This window comes from Glandiceps talaboti, chromosome 23 (genome assembly GCF_964340395.1).
Source record: "Glandiceps talaboti chromosome 23, keGlaTala1.1, whole genome shotgun sequence".
Taxonomy (NCBI): domain Eukaryota; kingdom Metazoa; phylum Hemichordata; class Enteropneusta; family Spengelidae; genus Glandiceps; species Glandiceps talaboti.
In genome coordinates, this window is record NC_135571.1 from 8,587,967 (window position 1) to 8,611,756 (window position 23,790).

Genomic DNA, 23,790 nt, shown 5'->3' on the forward strand with positions numbered 1-23,790 from the left:
AGTGAAAGTTACGGTGAGTTGAAAATACGCCAAACTCCACTTTTGCAGAAGCTCATATGTCAGCTACATTTTATTTATGATGTAGTAACAAATGGATATGCAATATCATGTCTGGTAATGCAGACATTTTCTTTTTTACAAGGCTTGAAAGAACAGCAATCTTAAGGTTTGCCCTTACAGAAGTCATGCAGTTTAGATCTGGTAGAAATTTGCCAACAGATTTTCTTGAAAGACATGCAAGTTTGTTACCGACTTCTAATGAAACCACTGGCATTAATTTCCAAAATTGGGGTGTATAAAAATATGAAATCATGTACCTACGTGCAGGTAGTAATGATGCATTTACTTTGCTAATGGGATTCGTGAATAAAAAAGGCAGATATACGCAGCAGATAACAATTGTACAGTACGTCATAGCTGGTATCGAAGAGCATTAGATTACTGAAAATAAGTAATTACGTTCTGTATAGCACATGATTGCTTTTGGAGATTACCAAAAATCTTGTTTGGAGAACACTATCTATAGATACTACATGAATATACATGTAACTGCAATTTTTGAAAGCTTTGAGGCCATATTTCACGTGTTTGCACTTGTGCATGCCACAGTGGGGTGATTATCCAAAATTAGGGGTACCCTCAAACAAATTTACAATGTGGCACTTTCAGAATAAAATCGAAGTATGAAATCACACATCTACATGCAGGGAGTAATGATGCAATTAATTTGGTAATGTGATTCTTGAATATCAACATTTCTGAAAAAAGGCAGATATATGTAGCGGACGAGAATTGTAAAGTGCGGCACACTGTAGAATATTTTACCCACAATTCACTCCGATTTGTACTGTTGGACATCATCTCCTTGAAGTTAGATAAATCTCACCTGTGTACAGGATTTTGTAAAAACATTTTTGACTTTTGCAAAGCATAGAATTGCCACTGATAAGTTTCTGAAAACCCTTTTCATCGGTTCTGGTATCAATGATTTATTGCAGAAGGAGTGACAGTTTTTACCTTCCGGAAGGTAAAAATTGCAACTCCTGCTAGAAATCAAATTATATATTATTGAGGTAGCTTTTAGTTTTAATAACTTATTTGCATATTTTTGGTAATTAAATGTATAAAAATTCTAGTTATGGTGTGGCCTATGCTACAACATTCTATAAATGCTTCACAATGCATGCTGTGCTGGCCGTAAGATCACATCAGGAGGCAGTGATGCTGAAAAATCCGCCGAGATAAATTCACATGATCTCTTAACTATTTCATTCACAATCAAATTTGAAAATCTTTTTTTTTTTTGTACTTCATTGATTCCTGTTTGCATTCCCATGTGTTTCTGTTTGCCGTGAAAGTTTGAATGGGAAGATCATTAGTCAAACCAGGTCAGCTTCAACGTTCGGGTCAAATTACCCCTCTTTCTACCGAAAATTCTGGAATGGATCATTACACAAAGACTTTGCCAATTTTTTTTACTACAGTCATATTAAGCACATAAGAATTCATCTTTTTGTGAAATTTGAGATGTCAGTTGAGGTTCACGTTGTTACAGTATCTAAAATGGTGGACTCTAGTGAAAGTTACGACAAGTTGAAAATACGGCAAACTCCATTTTACAGAAGCTCATATGTACAATGTGTCAGCCAGAGTTCCGAAGCTAAGTTTTATTGATGAAGTAACTAATGGATATGCAATATCATGTCTGGTAATGCAGAAGTTTTCATTTTTACAAGGCTTGAAGGAACAGCAATCTTAAGGTTTGCCCTTACAGATGGCATTCAGTTAACATCTGGTAGAAATTTGCCAACAGATTTTCTTGAAAGACATGCATGTTTGCAATGAAACTAAGGAAAATGTATGCACCTGTTATGACTCTGCCAAAGATACAGATTTATTTGAATAGGAATAACAAAAGAAATATACATATTAAAACTCATCATACACACTGACTACTGTGATACTTTGACATTTAAAAGTGTTTTATTCAAAGACATGTTTAATTTAGTTGTTAGTACATTTGTATACAAAATTTAGAACTTTGTTTTTGATTCGCCAGCGAACTTTTGTTACATATCAATTAAACGTAATTATTACGGTTAAATGTTGAGAAATATGGGACATTGAAGAAGTTATAAAATAAGGAACCTCCAAACATTCCAATCAGAGAAAGTTATGGGTAGGATATTGTGCAAGTGCAGGCATAGGTTTCAAAGGGCATTGGATTACCGAACACAACTAATTACATTGTATCTAGACATGATTGCTTTTGGGGATTAACAAACAGCATTCAACTTTCTGGGGAAAAGGCAGACACCGTTGGAATTAACAAATTGTTAGTGGAATACTTTTTCTGGTAATCGAAGGTCTGTAGAATATTGCCTTGGGGATATCCAGTGATGGATTATCTGACAGCTATCTGGGGACTCGACTTTAATCATTATTTGAAGATCTAGGGACTTTCTAGGGTCTGGAAAAAGGAATGAAATGAATGATTAGGTAACCTTTCAGAAAATCCAGGACTCGGGATTGTGGAAGAAGCAGCTATTCCTGCTCAGTAGAATATTTGGAGGATATTGAACTAATCTTTAAAATTAAACATTCTTTGGAAAAGTCGATCTGTTTTTCATTCTCTAAATTTGTGAACCAGTAAACAAGTTTTATTCTAAGTTATCAGAAGAGATGTAGTTGCAAATATATAATTTAAATCTCTCATACAATATTTTATGAAATGAGATGGCATATTTAGATGTACACATACTGCATTTGCAAAAAATGTCTTACATAAGGAACACCACTTCAGGAAATAGGTATTTTCATAAACTCTACATTCTGGAGAGTCATTTTACGCTTTCACATCACATAAATTTCTTGTGATTGCCGAGAAACACCAAATTGAAACTCTTGTTCACCTCTGTTTTCAAGGTGCTGGAAAGCTCTTTGAATATCAAGCTTAATTGTTTGACATGAGGAATTTTAAAATAATTATTCCTGTCCAGTCAGAAGGAATTCGTTGACACTTTGGTGTAAAAAGTATGCTTTTAAAGCTACAGGCAACGGGAAGATTTTATGAAACTGTTTTTGTGTTACACCCTGCACAGTATTGAATCACCTGAAGGTGAACATATTGGTTTATATAAGCAGTCCACATATTATGGTGCAATCCAAATAAATTTTTGGGTCAGCACCCGAAAACCAGCACCCCAATTAATCACAACTTCAACTTATTACCGTTACTACGTATAGATAAAATGGACACCTAATTGACGTGTATGTATTTCTAATTATTGGTAATTTTCCATGTTGCTGGTTATCTGATCCTAAAAATGATACTAAGTTACACCTACAGGGTTAAGAGAAAAGACTACTTGAAGTTATGTAGCATCAAGAGGGTTCGTCATGTAATATTCTGCAGGGGGTATTATCTAATTGTCTGTATGTAGTATGTCCCAGTTCTTTTAGCAATGATGTAATATTCTGCAGGGGGTACTATCTAATTGTCTGTATGGAGTGTGTCCCAGTTCTTTAAGCAATGATCACTTCAGATATGTAGATTGGATGCACATCTGCTCAAAATTCAATACCGTCAGAATTTCTGGCGCCATCTTGATATCAGAGATGTATGGCAATAGAGAAGAGTACATGGAACCTGGATTCAATTAATTATCATATGAAGGAAAATTTATACTTGGGAGAGCAAAATGCATTCCCAAATTTGCGTCATCATTGCCAGGGGTAGTAACAAATGATAATTGATACATACAGAGTAAAAAAAAAAATTAGAAGCATGATATCAAATTTGACAAGAGTATAGTTACAAATGAAAATTTGTACGTACATAGTAAAATGAAACTTGAAATCATTCCCAAATTTGCGTCAGAGGTAGTTTAATACAAATGAAGATTTATACTAAGTATTGCCAAATTTGCGTCACCAGTGTAAAGGGTTACGTACAAATGAAGATTTATACCAAGTATTGCCAAATTTGCGTCACCAGTGTATAAAGGGTTACGTACAAATGAAGATTTATACCAAGTGTTACCAAATTTGCGTCATGAGTGAAAAGGGTTACGTAGAAATGAAGATTTATACTTAGAGTATAACAAATTTAGGTCATCATTGTCAAAGGTTACATACAAATGAAGATTTACACTTAGAGTAAAACAAATTTGCGTCATCATTGTCGCAGGTTACGTACAAATGAAAATTTATACTTTCAGAGTAAAAAACAGAGACGAGTATCGAGAATGATAGTTTATGTAAATTTTGGTACAGAAATCAACCCCAGCAATGTACGCCATAACCAACTGGATCCCATGTTTAGGAAGTAATAGTGTATTTTTTCAGTCCTCGAAAAATAAGTAATGACAGATGTTTCCTCAGTGCAAAGGCAATATTATACGTAAAATAAAAAACATTTTATACATATTTTTTAATGTTTTGCAATTTATTGAGTTACAAACAAGGACTTAGTATATGTTATTTCACATTGTTTTTTCAAGTAGAAAAACATAGTAAAAGATTCAACAGAAATACCCAATTCTCATCCATATGACCACTTAAGGCCAAAAAAATGAAAAGAATTGTTTCTGGTCAGGACAGTGTCTACAATGGTGTGACGGTGCGAAATTTTTAATTTTTTTTATTCTCAACAAACCTGAGGCAGTATTATTTTTACTGTACATGTATATTACATGTATGTGAAGGATGTATTAATTGTGTGTTGATTCCAAATGTCTCCGATGTCGCAAGAAGGAATTTATTTCCTCCTCGATCAACCCAAGACAGTCTTTATTGTCATTCTCGGTACACATAACCTAATTTTATCTTCAAATTAATCATTTTCAATTAATATTTTGTCATTTCAGGTGAAAAAGAAGCAAGAGCCACCATTGTCTCTTCATGGACAATTATTATGGAGAGAGTTTTTCTACACCGCAGCAACAGACAACCCAAATTTTGACAAGATGATAAGTAATCCCATATGTGTACAGATTCCATGGGACAAGAACCCAGATTACGTCCAAATGTGGGCTGATGTAAGTTTATGCTATGTTGTTCAATGTCTAGGACCATTTGTTGGCTTTTATATCTGAAGATATCTTCTAGCCTGTAGTGGAATCGCTGTAATAGCAAAAATCTGACGAGACAACATGCTGGTAAAGTTAACAACAGCGCATGTCAGTAGTAATCCATCACACATTGACAAGCGAATGTAATTGGGTACTTCATGCACAAAAAGCATGCTTATATGCAAATTATGTTTGCAATGTAACCCTACATGTACCTTCTTGTGTTAATGCAGTATTGAAGTTTTTCACAGAATGGATGGTGGCAACAGTTAATGGTCAGATACAGATAACATTAAGTTGCCATCCATTGATTATATGTTCCCACTCCCTACAGGCACAAACTGGTTTTCCTTGGATTGATGCAATAATGACACAACTAAAGCAAGAAGGCTGGATCCATAATTTATTACGTCATGCTGCCGTGTGTTTCCTGACACGTGGCAATCTATGGATAAGCTGGGAAGAAGGCATGAGGGTCAGTTTTCATTTTAATAAATATTCTGTATTCCCTAATAGTATATCTTAAAGTTTGCTTACACCAAAACCAGCTAAATCTGGTCCAAACCCATCCACAACTGTCCCAAACCAGTAGAAGTCGGTTCCAACCGATCTAAACTAGTAAGTCCAGTCCAAACTGATGTTTCATTGGTTCACTTTTATTATTTATGGAAAATAATTCATTTGATGAGAAATAGAAGTATTTCTAAACCACATCCATAGAAATAAACATTATGAAAGAGAACAAATTGAACCACCGCTGGCAAAATAAAAAAGATAACCAGTTCAACATTGAGCTTATTGAATAACCAGATGGTGAAAAAGAGCCAGCAGTATTATTATTTCATACATTTCAGTAAGAAAATGGCAAATTATGGTACTACAAGTAAGACCTGATGAAATTTTCAGTGTCAATTCTTCATTTTAAACAGCAAATCATAGTAAACTATTTCAGAAAAGCTTGCTGTACTCATTTTACATGTCATCTGCAATTTGGTTATACGTTATACTTCAAGTTTGTTTTTCAGTTATTTTTCAGCATTTTTCAGAGTCCATATTATTTCTTAGTTTTATGAAATTCACCATGGCTGTATACACGTTAAATGTAGGAGAACCGTGCCACAGGACTCAATACCAGTTTGGGCTCTGTGATGTAGCTTCTTTCAGCATTGAATAGATTAGGAGAGACCTTTCGCCAAACTGCTTAAAAAAGAAACGTTTGCCCTAAGCTGAAAGAAGCATCCGGTATCTATTACACACAAAATTAAAGTTTAAATTTAGTGAACCTTCATTAGGTAAGTTTGTATAAGGTTTCATTATTTAAGAATTTGTGTTTTTAACAAAAAGAAACTGATTCTTCAGTATGATTGTTGAAAAAAGTCATTGTCAACACAAAGTCACCGAGTCGGAGATTTCTATTCCTCTGACATTCACTAGACAAAACGTTTATAAAAATATAAAGTGTTAATCCGTTACTTGTGCATCTTTGTATGTTTAGTTGAGTTTGTCAATGAAAGCATGTTTAGATTTAAAGGGGAAAGTCCAGTCAGATTTTATTTCTATCTTTAGTACAAATGCAAAAAAGAAACAGCATTATAAATTCAGTATAAATCTTCTTTAATCTTTGACTATTTTCTCATCAGTGACTTTTTCAAGAGCTTTTATTATATTCCAATGTGAATACAATTTTAAAGAGATTAGGAGATCCCTAATGTCATAAGGTTTTCCCATAAAACCTTGCAGGAAGTCACTTGAAGTAACAAACACATGTCAAGCACAGTAGAGCTTATTTTACCACCCCAGATCATATGTAAGTTGATAACAGTTATCGATAAAGGAAGAAATAAGCCTGGCTGGACTTTTCCTGTAAAGAATTACATGTGTAAAACAAAAATGTTTAGTGAAGCTTGTCAATTAGTATGAAAGCATGTTTACTTTTAAGTATTTGAAGCATTCGTGAAAAGTATATTTTAGATAAGATGTATGATGCATGTTTAAAATATTGAATATCTCTGTTGTTTATCTGGTATCATTTTCAAAGTAATTGCAATGTCATTTCTAAAGATTCAGAAATTGTTCAATGTGAAATCTGATATAAGAACAATTCAAAAAATCATGAAATTTTCTCAAATGTCTTTAAGTTTTAAAAGTCAAAGTAATTTGGAATCCGTTTAACAATGAAATCTTTTGTCCAGAATTACTTAAGGCAGTATGACTTCAACTCCATACATAAGTTTTCAACTGAGATGGAGGTGAATTAGGAAAGATACAATGTGACATTTGAAAATTGATATTACGAGATGAATATTAGGCAAACAGCTGATTGCAAATATTACATATCGATAAAAGTGAGATGCTGTTATTAGGAGGTATTCCTATATGCTACACGCCATGTACATCAGCAATTGAAGTATAAGTGTAGCATACAGTAGTATCAATAACAACTACCTCGCTGTGTAATTGAAGGAACATTCTCTGTATCTTGAGGCTTTTAGTATTTGATTGACAGGGTTCGTTAATATCTGGGGCACAAACATCCGTATTTTCACCAAGATCAGTATACGATAAAGCTGACAAATTCTCTAGATAGAAAACTGCTGCTGATTCTGGTTTATCATTAATCTTGTGTATGAGCACTCACTTTGCCATTTGTAAAAAAAATTAAAATTTGTTATGCATACAAAATTAGCTCATTTGAATAAACTTAACATTCGATGGCTTCCTTGCATATTTGACTACCTAATTTGAATAAACATCAATTCATTCATACATGATTGCATCATATGATCAAGTCAGTCCTGTGCAATGTCTTTCATGCATATTTGATTAGATCATTTGAATAAAAAGATAAAATCAGATTCAGCAGTAGAACTGGAATTTTTGACTAAAAGTTACAGAGAATGTTCCAAGGAAATGTCTTTATGTCATATTTTCACTTACTAATAAGCACAACTTTTTATTACTATAATATGAATATTTCACTTTGGTACACTGATCTAATCACAGAGCAGTTTTGTCTTTCTTTTTGATTTTGAGCTGTTCTCCAGGTCAAAGGTCATATGTGGTTGTCATGGTCGTGCTCGCTGAGTGCTCTCTCCAATCATGCAAATATACCACCACAAGGGAGTATACCATTGAACCTGCCTTTCCTTGTCTAAGTATCATCTTTGTATCTCATAATTGTCCTTGATTTGTTTCACATCGTCATAGTTTGACTTTGGTTTTCCGAAGGGACGATGGCGAGTTGTATGCCTGTCTCTTTCTCTTTTGATTCTGGCATCAAATTGTTCAGACATTCAAGATCAAGATCAACTTTCAGTACCTTCTGACATCTGCAACATTATATATAGAGAGAGATGATATACATAATCACACATTCAAATGTTGTTTTCCCAACTTCTCCTCCAAACATGGTTCGGGAGTGAGTAGTTTCCAAATTTTATGCAGAGTGCAAATTGAATTTTCAATTTCTGAACTCAATTGACGTCGTTTTGCAGTGTACAAATTGAATTTTCAGAAATTATATAATTTTGACACACATTGTTGCCAAGATTTATATTCAACAATTTGATGTTTTCTGTGACAGTTCTTCAACAATTTGAGCCAGTTTCCATAGGAACCATTGTTGTACGCACAAGAGCAGTGGATGATAATGTTCATATTGTGTCTGAGTTCGTGAATAATTTTCTGCCTCAAAGCTATCCAAGTTACGAGGTTTTTGTAGCATAAGACCACTTAAACAATCAGGAGAGTGGTAAAAGTTGTTCCATATGGACCCCGCGGACATTATTTTTGCACATGGTACAACTTTTGTTACGTTCTCGGTTGTAGAAGTGTTTTCACGCTCCAAAAACCTTGTGTCTTGGAAAGACACGAAGAGAATCCGAAAGAGATCCATACAAGGTTGTCTCGAAAGCAGAAGAGAAACAACGCAAAATTGAAAACTCCTATAGTCACTGATGTATCAATTACAAAATAGCATCCATGATACTTCTGCTACACAAAGAAAAATAGAGCTTTTCCGTGCGGTGAAGCGTCCTTTTCCTGCAAAGCTTTTTTCTGAACTTGGTGAGAACTTGTTTTGCCAAGGGAGACCTAGCAGGCACAGCCAACTCTTTCTGGCTGTGACTTGCTACAGGGTCAAAGGTGACTTATCAGAAAAAGGCTATGCAGGAAGGCAAATGACGCCCTCAACGTACCGTAAAGGTTCTCTAGTGGCTCAGAATATCAAGAGTGCTATTTTGTAATTGGATCAGTGGCACGGGAAATATTCATTAAAGTAACATTCAGTTGTGTTGTACTGTAAATGCATATATTATTGTGAGATTTCATCCATGTCACTTTATCTGTCCTCCCACCCCTCCCACCCCACCCCCACCCCTCAAAAAAAACAAAAATCCTCCAAAAATTTGTTGTCACAACTTTGATCATTATCGCCAACATTTGGCTAACTTGATTGTCATGTAGCAGTGATTTGGAAATAAGTCAATTATTCATCTCAAAAGAAATGTTGAAAAGCAATCTGACGTTTTTTGCCCCGCAATTGTTATTAACCAAGGTGAGAAAATACATGAAACTGATCTCCCCCATAGATAGTTGTATTTGTCTTTTAAAACTTACGTCCTTTTCAAATAACAATTATTATATACCCAGCCAGGTGTTTTCAGCTTACCCACCAATCAAATTCAACTAGTTCTCAATATTCAAATTTGAGTTACAACCCCCTCCTCTCCATTATGTGTTTTATATAACCCCCCCCCCCCTCTCCTCTCCCCATCCTATGCACATAGCAATAAGAATCAGTTTGTTTTTATAATGCTAAGACTTCATGCAATTCAACACGAAATATTTGAGATTCAGATTTAAGTTTTTCTGTATTGTTCTTGTTGATTGATATCCAGGTATTCGATGAAACCCTATTGGATGCTGATTGGAGCGTCAATGCTGGTATGTGGATGTGGCTATCTTGCAGTTCCTTCTTTCAGCAGTTTTTCCACTGTTACTGTCCAGTTGGCTTTGGTAAAAGAACCGACCCTAATGGCGATTATATCAGGTTAGATCAATTAAAATTGTTACAGATGATGATTAACGATGATGGTGGTTGTTATAACCACCAATTTGACCACCACTTATGCACAAAATTTCAAGTGCTCCTGTATCTCTTACTATGTGGTGACCAGTGTGCCCTCTAAGCCAACTTGACTGCCACTTAGGTGCATAATTTCAAGTGCCGCACCAAAATTTGGCGTTCCCCTGTCTAATAGTATATGGTGACTCACAAAATATCCTAGTTTTTCTCATTTTGACTCACTGTCATCATCATCTCTATTTCTTAAGCTCACCCAATAGGCAACTTGCAAACCCGCCATGTTGAATGTTGCATCATGGGAAATGTGATAATAAATACTAATGAATTGGTATTGTAAACAATACTGTTACTTTGTTTGCAACCACGAATGATCAATTCATAGTTACATTACCATTGTGGGAGGTTTATTTTATTGGTAGCTCCAGATTAGGTATTACGCTAACCACAGATAATCCCATAGTCCTTTGTGTCTGAGCATGTTCAGTCTGGATTGCAAGTTCCATATTATTATTCTCTGTTATTGAACAGCTTATCACTATTAATAAAAAGCGCTGATATTCATAGGATATTTACGATTGATTGAAATATTTACGATGCAAATGGAAAGTACTTCTTTTTAAAGCTCCTCGTTTAGGAAGTCATGATAAAATTGTTTTATAAATTAAAAATCTAACATAAATACCCTATACTCATCCATATGGTCACTTTAATATTCTGTACTATTGAACAGCATGGGGAGAAAAACAAAGACAAAGACAGTAAGATTTTTGTACTTTATTTTCTCACAGGAAATATCTACCAATTCTGAAAAACTTTCCAACCAAATACATTTTTGAGCCATGGTCAGCGCCTAAAGAAGTACAAGAAGCGGCCAAGTGTGTTATCGGTAAAGACTACCCATTCCCAATGATAGACCATGCCGAATCAAGTCGTATCAATATTGAACGTATGAAACAAGTGTACCAGAAACTTAGCCGATATGGAGGGCCAGGTAAGATATATTTATTGTCAAGTTTTGCTTGCTACTATCATACCCCATATTTTCCTGTATTTCGTCTTTGCTTGGCATACATCATTCAAGCAAATGCATCAGTGTTTTTTCGTGGGATTGACCATTGATAACCAGAAAGTGAAAATGTACACTGTCCAGGAATAACCCGTCTAAGACTCTAGCTATAGTGTAGGAAGTCTATGTTGATATGATTTGAATGGAGCACAGAAAATAGTGGCCTAAAGCTGAACTTGCTCGCAACTGGGACATTTTTAAAAAAAATGTTTTGTTTAATTACTCATAGTATAGTACACCATGAAAAGGATAAAAATATTTTTGTAGCTGTGTACACAATAATTCAAATCAAATCCAAAAATCAATGAGTGTTTGTAAAAATATTGCAAGTTATAGGGGTGGGGTATCTGAAAATATATTGACACTTTTAAAATATCTATGTTGAAATGTAAATTGTCATCCGTGTTCAAATCACTACTAAGTTTCAATAAAGGCTGAAATGTTAAAATGATAATTTTTATTGCAATGAACTAATAAATACACACAAAGTAAATGTTCACTGATTTAAAATTATATAAATATACAGTCTTAATTATTTATCAATTCTGAAACATAATTATGACTCAGTCGGAATCACAAATAGCCAAGTTCAGTGGTTGGTAGTGTACTGGTTGTCAACTCTGTAATAAATATAAAAAAAGCAAATCTTAAAATATAATTTGTTATATGAACTTAAATAAGTAGTATGTATTCTGTACATCCAAGGCCATCAGCCCAAAATACAAAGTGTAGTTGCTTGATTTTTGAAGACAGAATTTAACTATGAATAAATTAAGTAGGAGGAAATGTTACAAACGAAATTATCATAATTTTAAATAAATCTCTCTACGTAATTTCATTGCATGAAACGTAAATTCAGTTAGACATTGAAGAATATGTAAATTATCTGATGTAAGTAAATTGATGAATTTATTAGTACATTTGGAGGTTCAAAGTAAAATCTTGGTAAATAATTAGTTCGCAATAGCGCAAAGATTTAGGCCCCCATTCATCCACACCACAGTTTAATTTTAAATCAGCGTGTAGTAAGAAAAATGCTTTTATTAACAAGAAATATTTAAGATAGAGTAAAATCAGTACATTCTTTCTTAGAATAATCTGGGTTACGCTTTTAGACAGTGTTATTACAGAAATATTAGCACCAGTACTGTATTTTGCATTCTATATTTGCTTCTTAGATGTTGATAAGTTGGATTAAAATTTACTGGTGTGATTGCTACAGTTTTCACCATGATTTACATTATAAATTAACTCATCAATGTTACACTTGTACACATTTGTTTCAAGAGAAAGTTTTTTCCTCTATTAAGCTCATGTGACATTATGTGATTGTTCCTTGTGGCTCCAGCAACAATTTTGGTACATGCCGAATAAAAGCACCAAATTTGGCATGAATGTTCCTAAGGATCTACTTATTGTTTTTAGAAAGGGCGCCCTCTTGAATATTTCCATGAATTTACATAAATCAGGGCATATATTACCAGAATGGATGGATAAAAGTAATTTTGGAAGTTCTTCATATTTGGCATCAACAGTAAACATTTTTGTACATTCTGGTGAGAAGTAGGTTCTAAAGAACACGGGTGTCAAATTTGGTGCCTTATTTCCCAAGGGTGTTGGTGGCCATTTTTAATTTTACCGATTTATGCAAATTTTTGTCAATATTCAAGAAGGCTCCCCTTCTAAAATGAATAAGCAAGTCCTCAGGAACATTCATGCCAAATTTGGTGATTTTATCCAGCGTGTAACAATAATGCTCAAAACTGGTGTTATGCCACCTACTACTAGTACTACATATACTGTACATGGTTTGAAAACTGCACTCGCTGTAACTTGGGTATTCGTTGCAAAATTGTTAAAAATGCTAAGGTCCATTATACCAATAGATAGTATATTATCTTTGTATTCAATACTATATAGTTAAGTGTTTTATATATATTTATAATTGTCTAATATTTTTGTTATTTCATGTCAAGTAAAATATACTAGTATACTGTCGATTTTGACTGGAAACATTAGCACCATTCTATACTACTTCAAAAATATGTATAATATTATGATTGTTAAAGTCTGTATGTTTAACAAAACAGATCTAAAAAATGTGTCAGTTACAGCAAGGGCAGATTTCAAAATGTACTGGGAGAAAAAAAATCTCATTAAATTTTGTTACCGGTTATTTCAGGTTTGCTTGCTTCAGTACCAAGTTCCAAAGCTGCCACTGGTCCAACTGATAATAGCAATAATGTGTATTCTGCCGCTCAACATCCATCAATGCAGAACAGTCGGAGTCCAGAACCTACATTTCAACGAACAATCGGGGGACCACCACATCCGCTGGTTAACAATAACCCACGTCCTAGTTACTACGGATCACCGCAACAAAACACTGTGGAATACAGTCAACAGGTAAATATTGTTAAAGATTATAAAATCATTCATCTCTCGAATAACTGGAATATGGGTACATTCACGATCAGAAGCTTATGAAATATTGTAAACCTAGAAAAGTTAGTTCTCAAAGACTGACTACCAGACTGGTACATTGTGTTTATGTGCAAGAAGGCAGTTTAGTCACTACTTATATTTTACACTTGTTTTCCAGTGAAATAAACAAAAATTAGTCTTTAGTGAAAATTTCAAGGTTTACAGTATGAGCTTTGGAACAATCTCCCATGTCACATCAGACAATGCACAGAAATTGACACTTTCAAACACAAGTTGAAAACTCACCTTTTCACCCAGATTTACAGTGTGTAATCTAAACTGAATTACTCTTACCAATCATTTATTTAGATTTAGTCGATTTAGATGTACTTTTTAAATCATTATAATGTTGCCATTTTTTTTACAGCCATACTTGTAATTGCAGTAGCTTTTGATTTCTTTCAAATGTGAAGCGCCTATGAGCACTGTCGTGGATATATGGCGCTATATAAATGTTTATTATTATTATATTTATTATTATTATCAGAAGCTCAGTTTACTTAATTTTACTCTTTGTATATTATATTTACAGACTACATACAGCGGTGAAGCAATGCAATGACATAACTTAAAATGAAGCCATCATCATTTCGAGCCAAGACTGAATGAATCTATAAAATATTATCTGAACAGTTTGTATCAAATTCTTCTTAGAAATTATTTTACGGTGTTATGACATTCTTTATAAAATATTTTAATGTGAATATCATCTTTTTATGAAACGTGAGAAAGTCGTCGTGTGAAAGTGTGTTTTAACCACTCTAAAGTATGTATATAGTTTAACTTGCTGGAATGTTCATGTTGAACAAAATCAGTGACAAGAAGGGGAATATTAAGTTCGTATAGGTTATCATTTCAACTAGCAAAGGGGAGTCTTTTGGGATGAATTTTGAATGAGTACAATTTATGTAAGAATGTTTGAAATGAAAATTTACAAAATTATAGTCTATAAAAAATTTTTGCAGTAAACTATCATTTTGTTTAGCAAAAAATACTACTACTCTTTCTTCATAATCATAGTGAAAAAAAATCGTTTATAAAGCGATTAATAAGCGATCAATGCTTTATGATTTTTTTTCACTATTTGGTAATTGAAAATAAATAAGCGGCAAACATTACATGGTCATGTAGCGACTACCAAGTGGAGTAGTGGGTAAGTAAGTTGACTGGCAAGGCTCAGGCACGAGTTCACTTTAAATTGATCATATGGATTAGGATTGGGTATTTATTTTGGATTTTTAATTTTATGAAACAATTTTATCGTGGCTTCCTAATTGAAATATCATTGACGTCTGTGTTTGTAACTCAATACATCTGTATAAAGCTAAAAACTGTGTGAAATGGTTTGTTTATTGTATGCACAATAACAGACATTTTTACACATTTCTTAATCTTTTTGAATTTATTTAGTTACAAAAAGAAAGTTGTTTCACATTAATCTTTCAAGTAGGAAGCCATGATAAAAATGTTTTTATAAATTAAAAATCCAAAGGAAATATACATACATTCAGAAAATCACTAGCTCACCCATCTTGTCTCATCTAATGGAAGACACTATAGTTGTATATTTTAGTCCCTGATGGCCACTGCCTGGAGGGGGCATGTACATTGGGTTCCGTCCGTCCATCTGTCTGTACACATACATACACCAACCAATTTCAAGCAAACCTGGAACAAAGATAATATACTATATGAGACAAATGCACATCACTTTGTTTTGTGACTGAATCAAATGGCGACCATATTTGTTAAATTTCAAAATATGCATCATAACTTTGGAGGTACAATATGTAACATGTCCCATGTTATCAAATATTAGCTTCCATTTATGACCTTGACAGTCTTCAATGTCAAATAGCCAAATTTGGGTCATCTTCAATGCTTTTTGACAAAGAATTTCAAGTGATATTATGATCATGAGGTATATATGCAAGTCACTTTATTTTGTGACCTTGACCTGTGTAACAAAATGGCCGCCATATTTGTGATAGAAAAGCATTTTGTCTGTTATTTCCAAAAGTTCAATACAAATGGACACTGTTCACATGTCTACCCGCATATCAATGATCAGCTTTCTAACTAATGAGACATGACTTTTGAACATAACAAACATTTCAAGGTGAAATGACTAAAAAAAAAAATTCTACGTTAACACACGCCATACCCCAAAATTTAGTTTCCTCTTTATACTTTGACCTCCATATTCAAGGTCAAATTATGAAGTTTTGTATATAGAGACACCATATAAATTTGCACAACAACATTGGGGGCTATGTCTTCAATGAAGGCTTGTGATTTATTGTGAGCTATAGTGTACTCTTTTGAGCAAACAGATCACATGGTCATTTTGAAAAAAAAACTAAATTATTTCAAATCAGTGTGTTTCTTGTAAGGGTTAAAGGCACGACTGACTATGTTTGGAGGTGGAGACCTTGTGATGACTCACTGGCAAGTAATCACCAAAATATAAACATTCCCTGTCTAGGTTGTTCACATGAAAATGTAGTCTGTAAGGTACGCCGTGATGGAGCACCCTCAAACATCGGCCAACCCTTAACACGTGTGAGAGGAGGCCGGTGAGGGTGAAACATCACGACATATCTTAGTCTAATGCAAATGTCGCATATTGAAATAATCGTGAGTGACAGTCTAAACAGCTGTTTGCAGGGGAATTTGTCTCATTTTGAAAGGTTTTTTCATTCTATGAAACAAACAGATTGATTATCAAGTTACCATCCTGCGAAATTCACAAACGATTTGTACATGATACATGACTTGTGTGTTTCTCGGAGCACAGAAAAAATGCTGAAAACAAGACCCAGAAGCTAGTGCGCTGTACAGCAGTTTAGCCATAATCCTCTTTATATAGGCCAGTTCTGTGTTTGAGACAGATATCACCTAATCTGGAGCTACCAATAGAATATCGCCAAAATAAACCTACAATGGTGAGGGTAACCATGACTACATTATTTTGGTTAAAAACAATGTAACATGATTGTTTATATTAACTGATTCATATTTAAGATCACATTTCCCATGATGCAACATTCAGGATATTCAAAATAGTTGGGTGGCATGTTTATAATGGCACCAATGCTAAATTCTATAATTCTCATTGTAACAGCTTAAAATATTTTAGGTTAGGTTTAAAAAATAGAATTATACAGAAAACAAACACGTTAGTGATACTTTCATTTCATGATTGTACATTTAGCAGTCTGCATGGCGTAGAAAATATAATTAAAGTCAGAAAGAAACGTTGAAACGTGTTTTCATCAATGTCCCAAATTTCAGCAATAAAGGATAACTTTTTACACATTTGTAGGGTTGCCATCATACAATCAGTAATGTTATGTTTTCCTAATCCTGCCATAGGTGGCGACTTTTTTATTTTGTCAGATTTTAGAACTATAAGGTCATTCGGGTCAGGAGAAACACAGAATTAAGTAATTTAATGTAAATTTTATTTTAGAAATGCTATAGGGCCAAGATTGTCAGAAAAGTATTGTTTTATCAAATTTGTTGGTATGTAAGTGATTATTGCATATGTAATTGAAATGAGCGTCATTTAAAGACGACTGCCTTTTTTGTTGACTTAATATAGTCTACAAAAGTTGGGCATTATCTCGGGTTGATCACATTTAAAATATTCCTCCCAAGGTTCAGTTTATTTTCAAAGGAAACTTGCATGTATAACTATTTTTAACAAAAAAAAATATTTTAAAAAAAAATTGAGGTTTTTAGTCATTATACAAAAAAAAATCTTTGAAAATTGAGAAGAAAAATACTAAAAAAAATTGTGTAATTGTATTGTTATGTTTTGTTAAATATTGTCTTGTTCATGAAAATAAATCTTTGTCTGTGAGGAAAAGAACTAGACCGAGTAATTGACTTATTCTTGAATGTGTGTCCGGTTAACAAAAACAAAAGATTCTAGAGTTTGGCCACTTGGAGTGCTGTACAACTGACTATGCCATAGCATTATCAGAAAAACAAAAGATTTCATAGTTTGGCCACTTGGAGTGCTGTACAACTGACTGCCATAGCATTATCAGAAAAACAAAAGATTTCATAGTTTGGCCACTTGGAGTGCTGTACAACTGACTATGCCATAGCGTTATCAGAAAAACAAAAGATTTCATAGTTTGGCCACTTGGAGTGCTGTACAAATGACTACCACATTAAATAAGTTATCAGAAAAACAAAAGATTGTATAGTTTGGCCACTAGGAGTGCTGTTTGCTTATTGGCCTAGATGTGAGGGCCACAGCAGTTTTTATAACCATCTTTCACAAATAATTTGCTATTTTTTTCACTGTCAAAGTTGATGGCAGCCATTGAAATGACAGGAAAAAGCTGTTGGTCCTTACTTGCTGCAATTTATGCCATGCCCTGACGTCACGTAAGTTATTCTGTGTATCAAAAATGTACAAGAACTCCCTACTATGCTATCAACAGTTCTAACAATGTCAGAATACTAATCGTAATGTCATAGAAGGAAGACATCAACATTAACATTATACTAGAATAGTAAATGAAAAATTTTTGTCAGTATTTTCACGTAAGCAAAAAGTTTATAAACTCAGTTTGTGCCATTTTAATTCAAATTTAAATCAATCATCAGATGACAAAGTTGTTGTTACTCTGCAAAACAGTTCATCCTTATGGAAAAATGTTGGTCCCAGACCAACATTAATTCCGCACACTGTTCTCAACCAGTTAGAAAATTCTGCTAGCTTTCATTGAGACAGGATGGTGTGTTGTAGCCAACCTGTAGAACCAGTGTTACATTATTTCCGCTATCCTAACTGACATTTGGATTTTTTGCTCATTCAACTTGTTTACTATTATTCTTTAGTTCTTTAGGCCATGTCCAGCCACACATAACATGTGCAAAATATTAGCATAAAATTAGCATAAAATTAACATAAATGCAGATATTTCATTGACTATGGTTTAACCTTATGAATATACAAATGAGCTAAGTATGTGCTATATTTAATTACAATTTGAGGATACTACATCGTTTTACAACACATTCATCAATGACGACTGTCTATGATTCATATAACACTCACTACCGCCCCCCCCCCACCCCACCCCAGTTTACTAGTGATTACATACATGGAAACAACAACGATGGATCTTTCAGCCCAGCTTTGATTCAAATCAAGTCATTTGGAGTTTGTGTTAGCCACATCATTGTATTCTCTGCTGTGTCTACTACTGCCATGATCTTTTCCTAATCAAGGGCGCCCTCTTGTGGCACAAATTGTAAGTCTACTGCCATGATCTTTTCCTAATCAAGGGCGCCCTCTTGTGGCACAAATTGGTAAGTTGATAATATGGCAATATGCAATGTTCACCTGTTAAAGTTAGCCTTGATAATCACCATGGTGATAGTCTGATTCTGCTTCATTGAAAGTGAATTAGGATTGCGATTTGTTATTTATCTAGAGTTAATTACTGTCATATTAATTAGATATTAATTAGTCTTCTAGATCCATTGATTACGTACATGCTAATTAATTTCTAGTATACGAGCACCTAATTATCATATCAACTTGAGTCAAGTTCACACCATTTTCAGTATACAGGTCTTTTTCTTTGGAGAATTTAATTTGGAATTCAAGTCATTAGCATGTAATTAATGAATTAATTAATAGCAGATTCATGGCAGTCAAGTGGTTAGTGACTTTTTAGAATCAGCAAGTAGTCAGTTTAGTTATCATTACTGCTATTGGTTTCTAAATAAACTAAAGTCCTTGGCCTAGCTTTAAAGGTGATTCAAAATGCTCACATGTATTCTTTCACAATGTTGTTGAGTTTTATTCACCTGTTGACTACGCTCGTCTTAGGCTACGTGCTAACCATATCTCCTTATGACGTCATAAAATCCTGTGGTCTAGGTGTGACCGGAAATATCCGAAAACTCTTGAAGTAAATCCGAAGGGAACTGACTGAAAAAAGGTCATTTTAAGGTGTTTGCAGACACTTTTTTAAAGTTTTAAAACCAGAATGCGTTTCACTAACATGTCGTCTAGCAAAATAGCAATAGTGAATGTGAGCATTTTGAATCACCTTTAAGTGGCACAAACTGAGTTGATATATTTTGGGGATGTAATATTCTCTGTGTATTAAATGGTACTCATAGTATTATATTTACTGATGTATACTTAGCTATCACTTGTAATTAAAAGGTACTCAAAGTATTCTACTTACTGATGTATACTTAGCTATCACTTGTGATTAAGTGAATTCAAACATGGAATTAGTAAAAGATTATAACAAATCTGATGATGTCATTTATCATGCATATCAAAAAGCGTGCAGGAACTCCCTATTATGCAATCAACAGTTCTAAGACTGTCAGAAGACAAATTGTAATGTCATACAAGGTATGTATCAAAATTTTAATTCCAAGAGAATTTTTTATATGTATTTTCACATAAGCTAAAAACTTGTGCCAACATTACACCCTAGCTATAGCCGTATGATACAAATTGGGGCCTGGTAGAACAGAGGTTGCTATGTGAGGGATTTAGTCCTGTGTGTTAATAGAGACTGCAATGCATGGATTATATGAATCAAGGGAGTTGAAGGAGCAAGGCGATTGTGCCACTCTATGTCTGTACCACAGGCATCGATTGTTCAGCATTTTGAGGACCCAGGCAAGGTTTTTTAGCATATATCATCCGAATACACCACTGTGACTGTATGTTACTACCTACATTATTCAACTTAGGAAGTTAACTCTTTTAGCAAGATTAGGTTAGGATCAATTCGCTTATGAATGTTAAATTTTGGGAACAAAATGCTCCTAAAATTTAAAACTTAGAGCAAAGTTAAATAATATATATCAAACTTCAATTCTTATCAATATTCAGTGTGAAATATTTCATGTTTATCTCTTGAATAAAAATAATCAATTTTGTTGAATGACTACATTCATATTAATGCAAATAAAAGGGTTCCTCATTATCATGAAAAGTCTATATTCAATTGGGCTTCAAAATGTGTGCATCGAATGCAAGTAAAGTTGAAATTCTACCTTTTAAATGCCAGTAAATTTAAAAGTCACCTGCTGAAGGCAGGTATTTAAAAATTTTCACCTGAATTGGACCATTTATCACCTGCAAATCCTAGTAATTACTAGCAACTTCCTAGGCTGTTAACTGGGGATTCACCATGGGCATGTAGTTTCAATGACACAAGATATTAAGTTCAGTGAGACTGACCACGAAGTTTGATAAAATAAACACAATATAGACAACAGAGAATGACACCACATTTTAAAATTGGTCCATAGTCTAGTCTGTGTAGTCCATATGAAGTTTGATATTTGAATGTTTGAACATGTACTATCTACCATGGATATGTGCTTTGTAATTCATGCATTGCTATCTTTATTATGGCCAGTCTTCACTGAACTTAACACCCTTGCTAATCAAAACCACATGCCCTTGGCAAAACCCCTGTATTAGTATGAGCACAATTAAATAAGTGAAATAATGGTACAATGCTGTAGTCATTAGATTTTAACTTTACTATGTATGTCAACATTTTAAAAATGAGCCATTTCATCCATTAACCGAACAGTAATGTTGATGTTTATGAGGTAACCAGAAAGACAAAAGATTAACAAATTTGACCACTGGTGGCGCTATTCAGAAATAGATCATGACATACGAGTTGTGAGTTTGAGGAAGTGTTTTATATATATATATATATATATATATATATATATATATATATATATATATATATATATATATATATATATATATATATATATATATATATATATATATATATATTAAAACTGAGTTATAAGTAATTACAATCTGACCATTTTAGTGATCTATCCCCGTTCACCATCCTATGCGAGTAACCCAGTACAAACATATTATTTTTGAAGTTCAGATAACTACAATTACTGCAAGTTCAACTACCCACACATCCACGTGGCCGCGTATTAAACAGCGCCCTGGATATTCATGCGTGTACCTCAACTTGAATTCTGTTTATCACATCATGTTGTTATTACATTTTCGAGTTTACGGAACGTTAATACTAATAGTTTTCCTGAAATAATGTACGATTTACTCTATGGACGGCAGTGATGCCGAAAGGCGATTTCTCGATGGTACGTTGTCTATATACAGGAGGAATTAACAATAGACAAGATTGCACACAACAGTTCGGTGATATAACCATGGAAGTATCACGATGATACTTCCATGATATTACACAGACAATAATGTCACGCACACAAGGGTGATAATATGACTCTTGACCATGTTTATACCAGAACGAATATTCGAGATAGTCTTACGCAGTACAATATACGCTACCTACACTGTACTAAACACTCGGCAATGGTTTCAAGTTCCGAAATGAAGTGAACTTATTGTATCTCTACACACATTGTTGTGGTTTACCAGTAGCTGCAACAATTGTAGCGTTAGTTGTGATTTTGAGGAGGTTTTCTTCTGTGTTTGTGCCGGCCCCTTTTCGCTACAATTCCTGTATTAACGTTAACGCACATAATCGGAAGCAGATGTGAATCGCCAAGTTCAGTTGATTTTTCTGCTAAATTAGGCCTTACCTGCCAAAAAATTTCCTAACTCCGACATTAATTACGAAGCCTTAATGACCCGGAAATCCCGTCAAAAGTAGCAACGCATGCAAACGGGTAACATGCACGCCGACATAGTGGATGCGACATCTCGCTGAGTTTGTCCAGTGTGGGAATAGTACCGTTTGCTTCCAAAATAAAGCACAAAAAACAGAAGAAAAACCCCTCAAAATCACAACAAACTCTACAATTATTGCAGCTAGTTTTCCAGGTACTGTAGGAAACTAATTACACTGAACTGGCTTGAATATTTTAGTCTTTTCGACATGTATAGTACTACTCCAAAATTCCCTTATGCAATACACTACGAAGCGACACAGTTTCACTCCGACCAACAATGCCGCGCCTGAACGGCAGCGGAGGAGGTCATTGCGAATTGAATGAACAACTGGGCATATAAAGATTGTAAAAAAAACTCACAGTTATGGTACCAGTTCCACGGCATGTTCGGGCGGTGTCTTCCGCTTCTTCCCGAGGAATAGCTTCAGGGTCGGCGACTAGAACCATTATTGACCACGGCGTACAAGAAATGGAAAGAATGGCTGCCGACCGGCCATGTTGCAATTTCATGAATCTGCACGTGCACGTTACATTTTTAAGTTACAGGTGGATACGGTACATCTGATTGGTCGATAACTTGCAGTGGAAATGCGCACACATGAATAATAATAATAGAAAACAAAGGTATAAAATAAAGAAATAATGAGGGCGCCCTCTAAATTAAACGGCTTAATAGGGAACTTGCAATCCAGACTTAGCATGCTCAGACGCAAAGGACTGTGGGATTATCTGTGGTTATCGTAATACCTAATCTGGAGCTACCGATAAAATTAACCTCACACAATGGTCAGGGTAACTATGAATTGATTATTTGTGGTTACAAACAATGTAAAAATACCGTTTACAATACTAATTGGTTAGTATTTATTATCACATTTCCCATGATGCAACATTCAACATGGCGGGTTTACAAGTTCCCTATTATTAGCCTTTGTTTTTCGACCTTTTTTGTTATGTTTTTTGTTTATCCTGTGGCACATCTGAGAACAACAAATCGGAAACAAAGGAATGCACGAAAGGTAAATTAAATAAAGCAAACGTGTATTCTCACATCAGATTTTGATCAGATGGTGATTATAGGGGGGGGGGGGGGCTTATATGCACACACAACAAAGGCCACACTACAATCCACTATACTTGTGTAATCTACCACATCACAACAATAGTCTCAGTAAGCCGAAAGCTTGGTTTCCACAGTGGTAGGTCAAATAATTGCAGGCTAGATGAAATGAACTGTCCACCCATCCAAAGCCCATAGGCATACTTTGTTAATACTGCACTTGAAACTAGCCCGTTACCAGGGTAACATCCTTACGCAGATTGATACAGCATTATACATTCTATCACCCTTCTTCCTCACAATATAAAACCAGACATTATACAAG

At 34.3% G+C, this 23,790-nt stretch overlaps 1 protein-coding gene across 1 annotated transcript in view; it reads left to right on the plus strand.

Annotated features, from left to right (window-relative positions):
• The window catches only part of LOC144452611 (cryptochrome-1-like), a 30,791-nt gene extending 13,209 nt beyond the window's left edge, over positions 1–17,582 (plus strand). The window contains exons 7-12 of the mRNA XM_078143732.1: positions 4,869–5,039; positions 5,407–5,547; positions 9,971–10,122; positions 10,947–11,149; positions 13,407–13,630; positions 14,241–17,582. Of these exons, the coding sequence (XP_077999858.1) occupies positions 4,869–5,039; positions 5,407–5,547; positions 9,971–10,122; positions 10,947–11,149; positions 13,407–13,630; positions 14,241–14,270 (921 nt within the window). The 3' untranslated portion in view covers positions 14,271–17,582. The remainder of the gene's footprint in view (positions 1–4,868; positions 5,040–5,406; positions 5,548–9,970; positions 10,123–10,946; positions 11,150–13,406; positions 13,631–14,240) is intronic.
• The last annotated feature ends 6,208 nt before the right edge of the window (positions 17,583–23,790 follow it).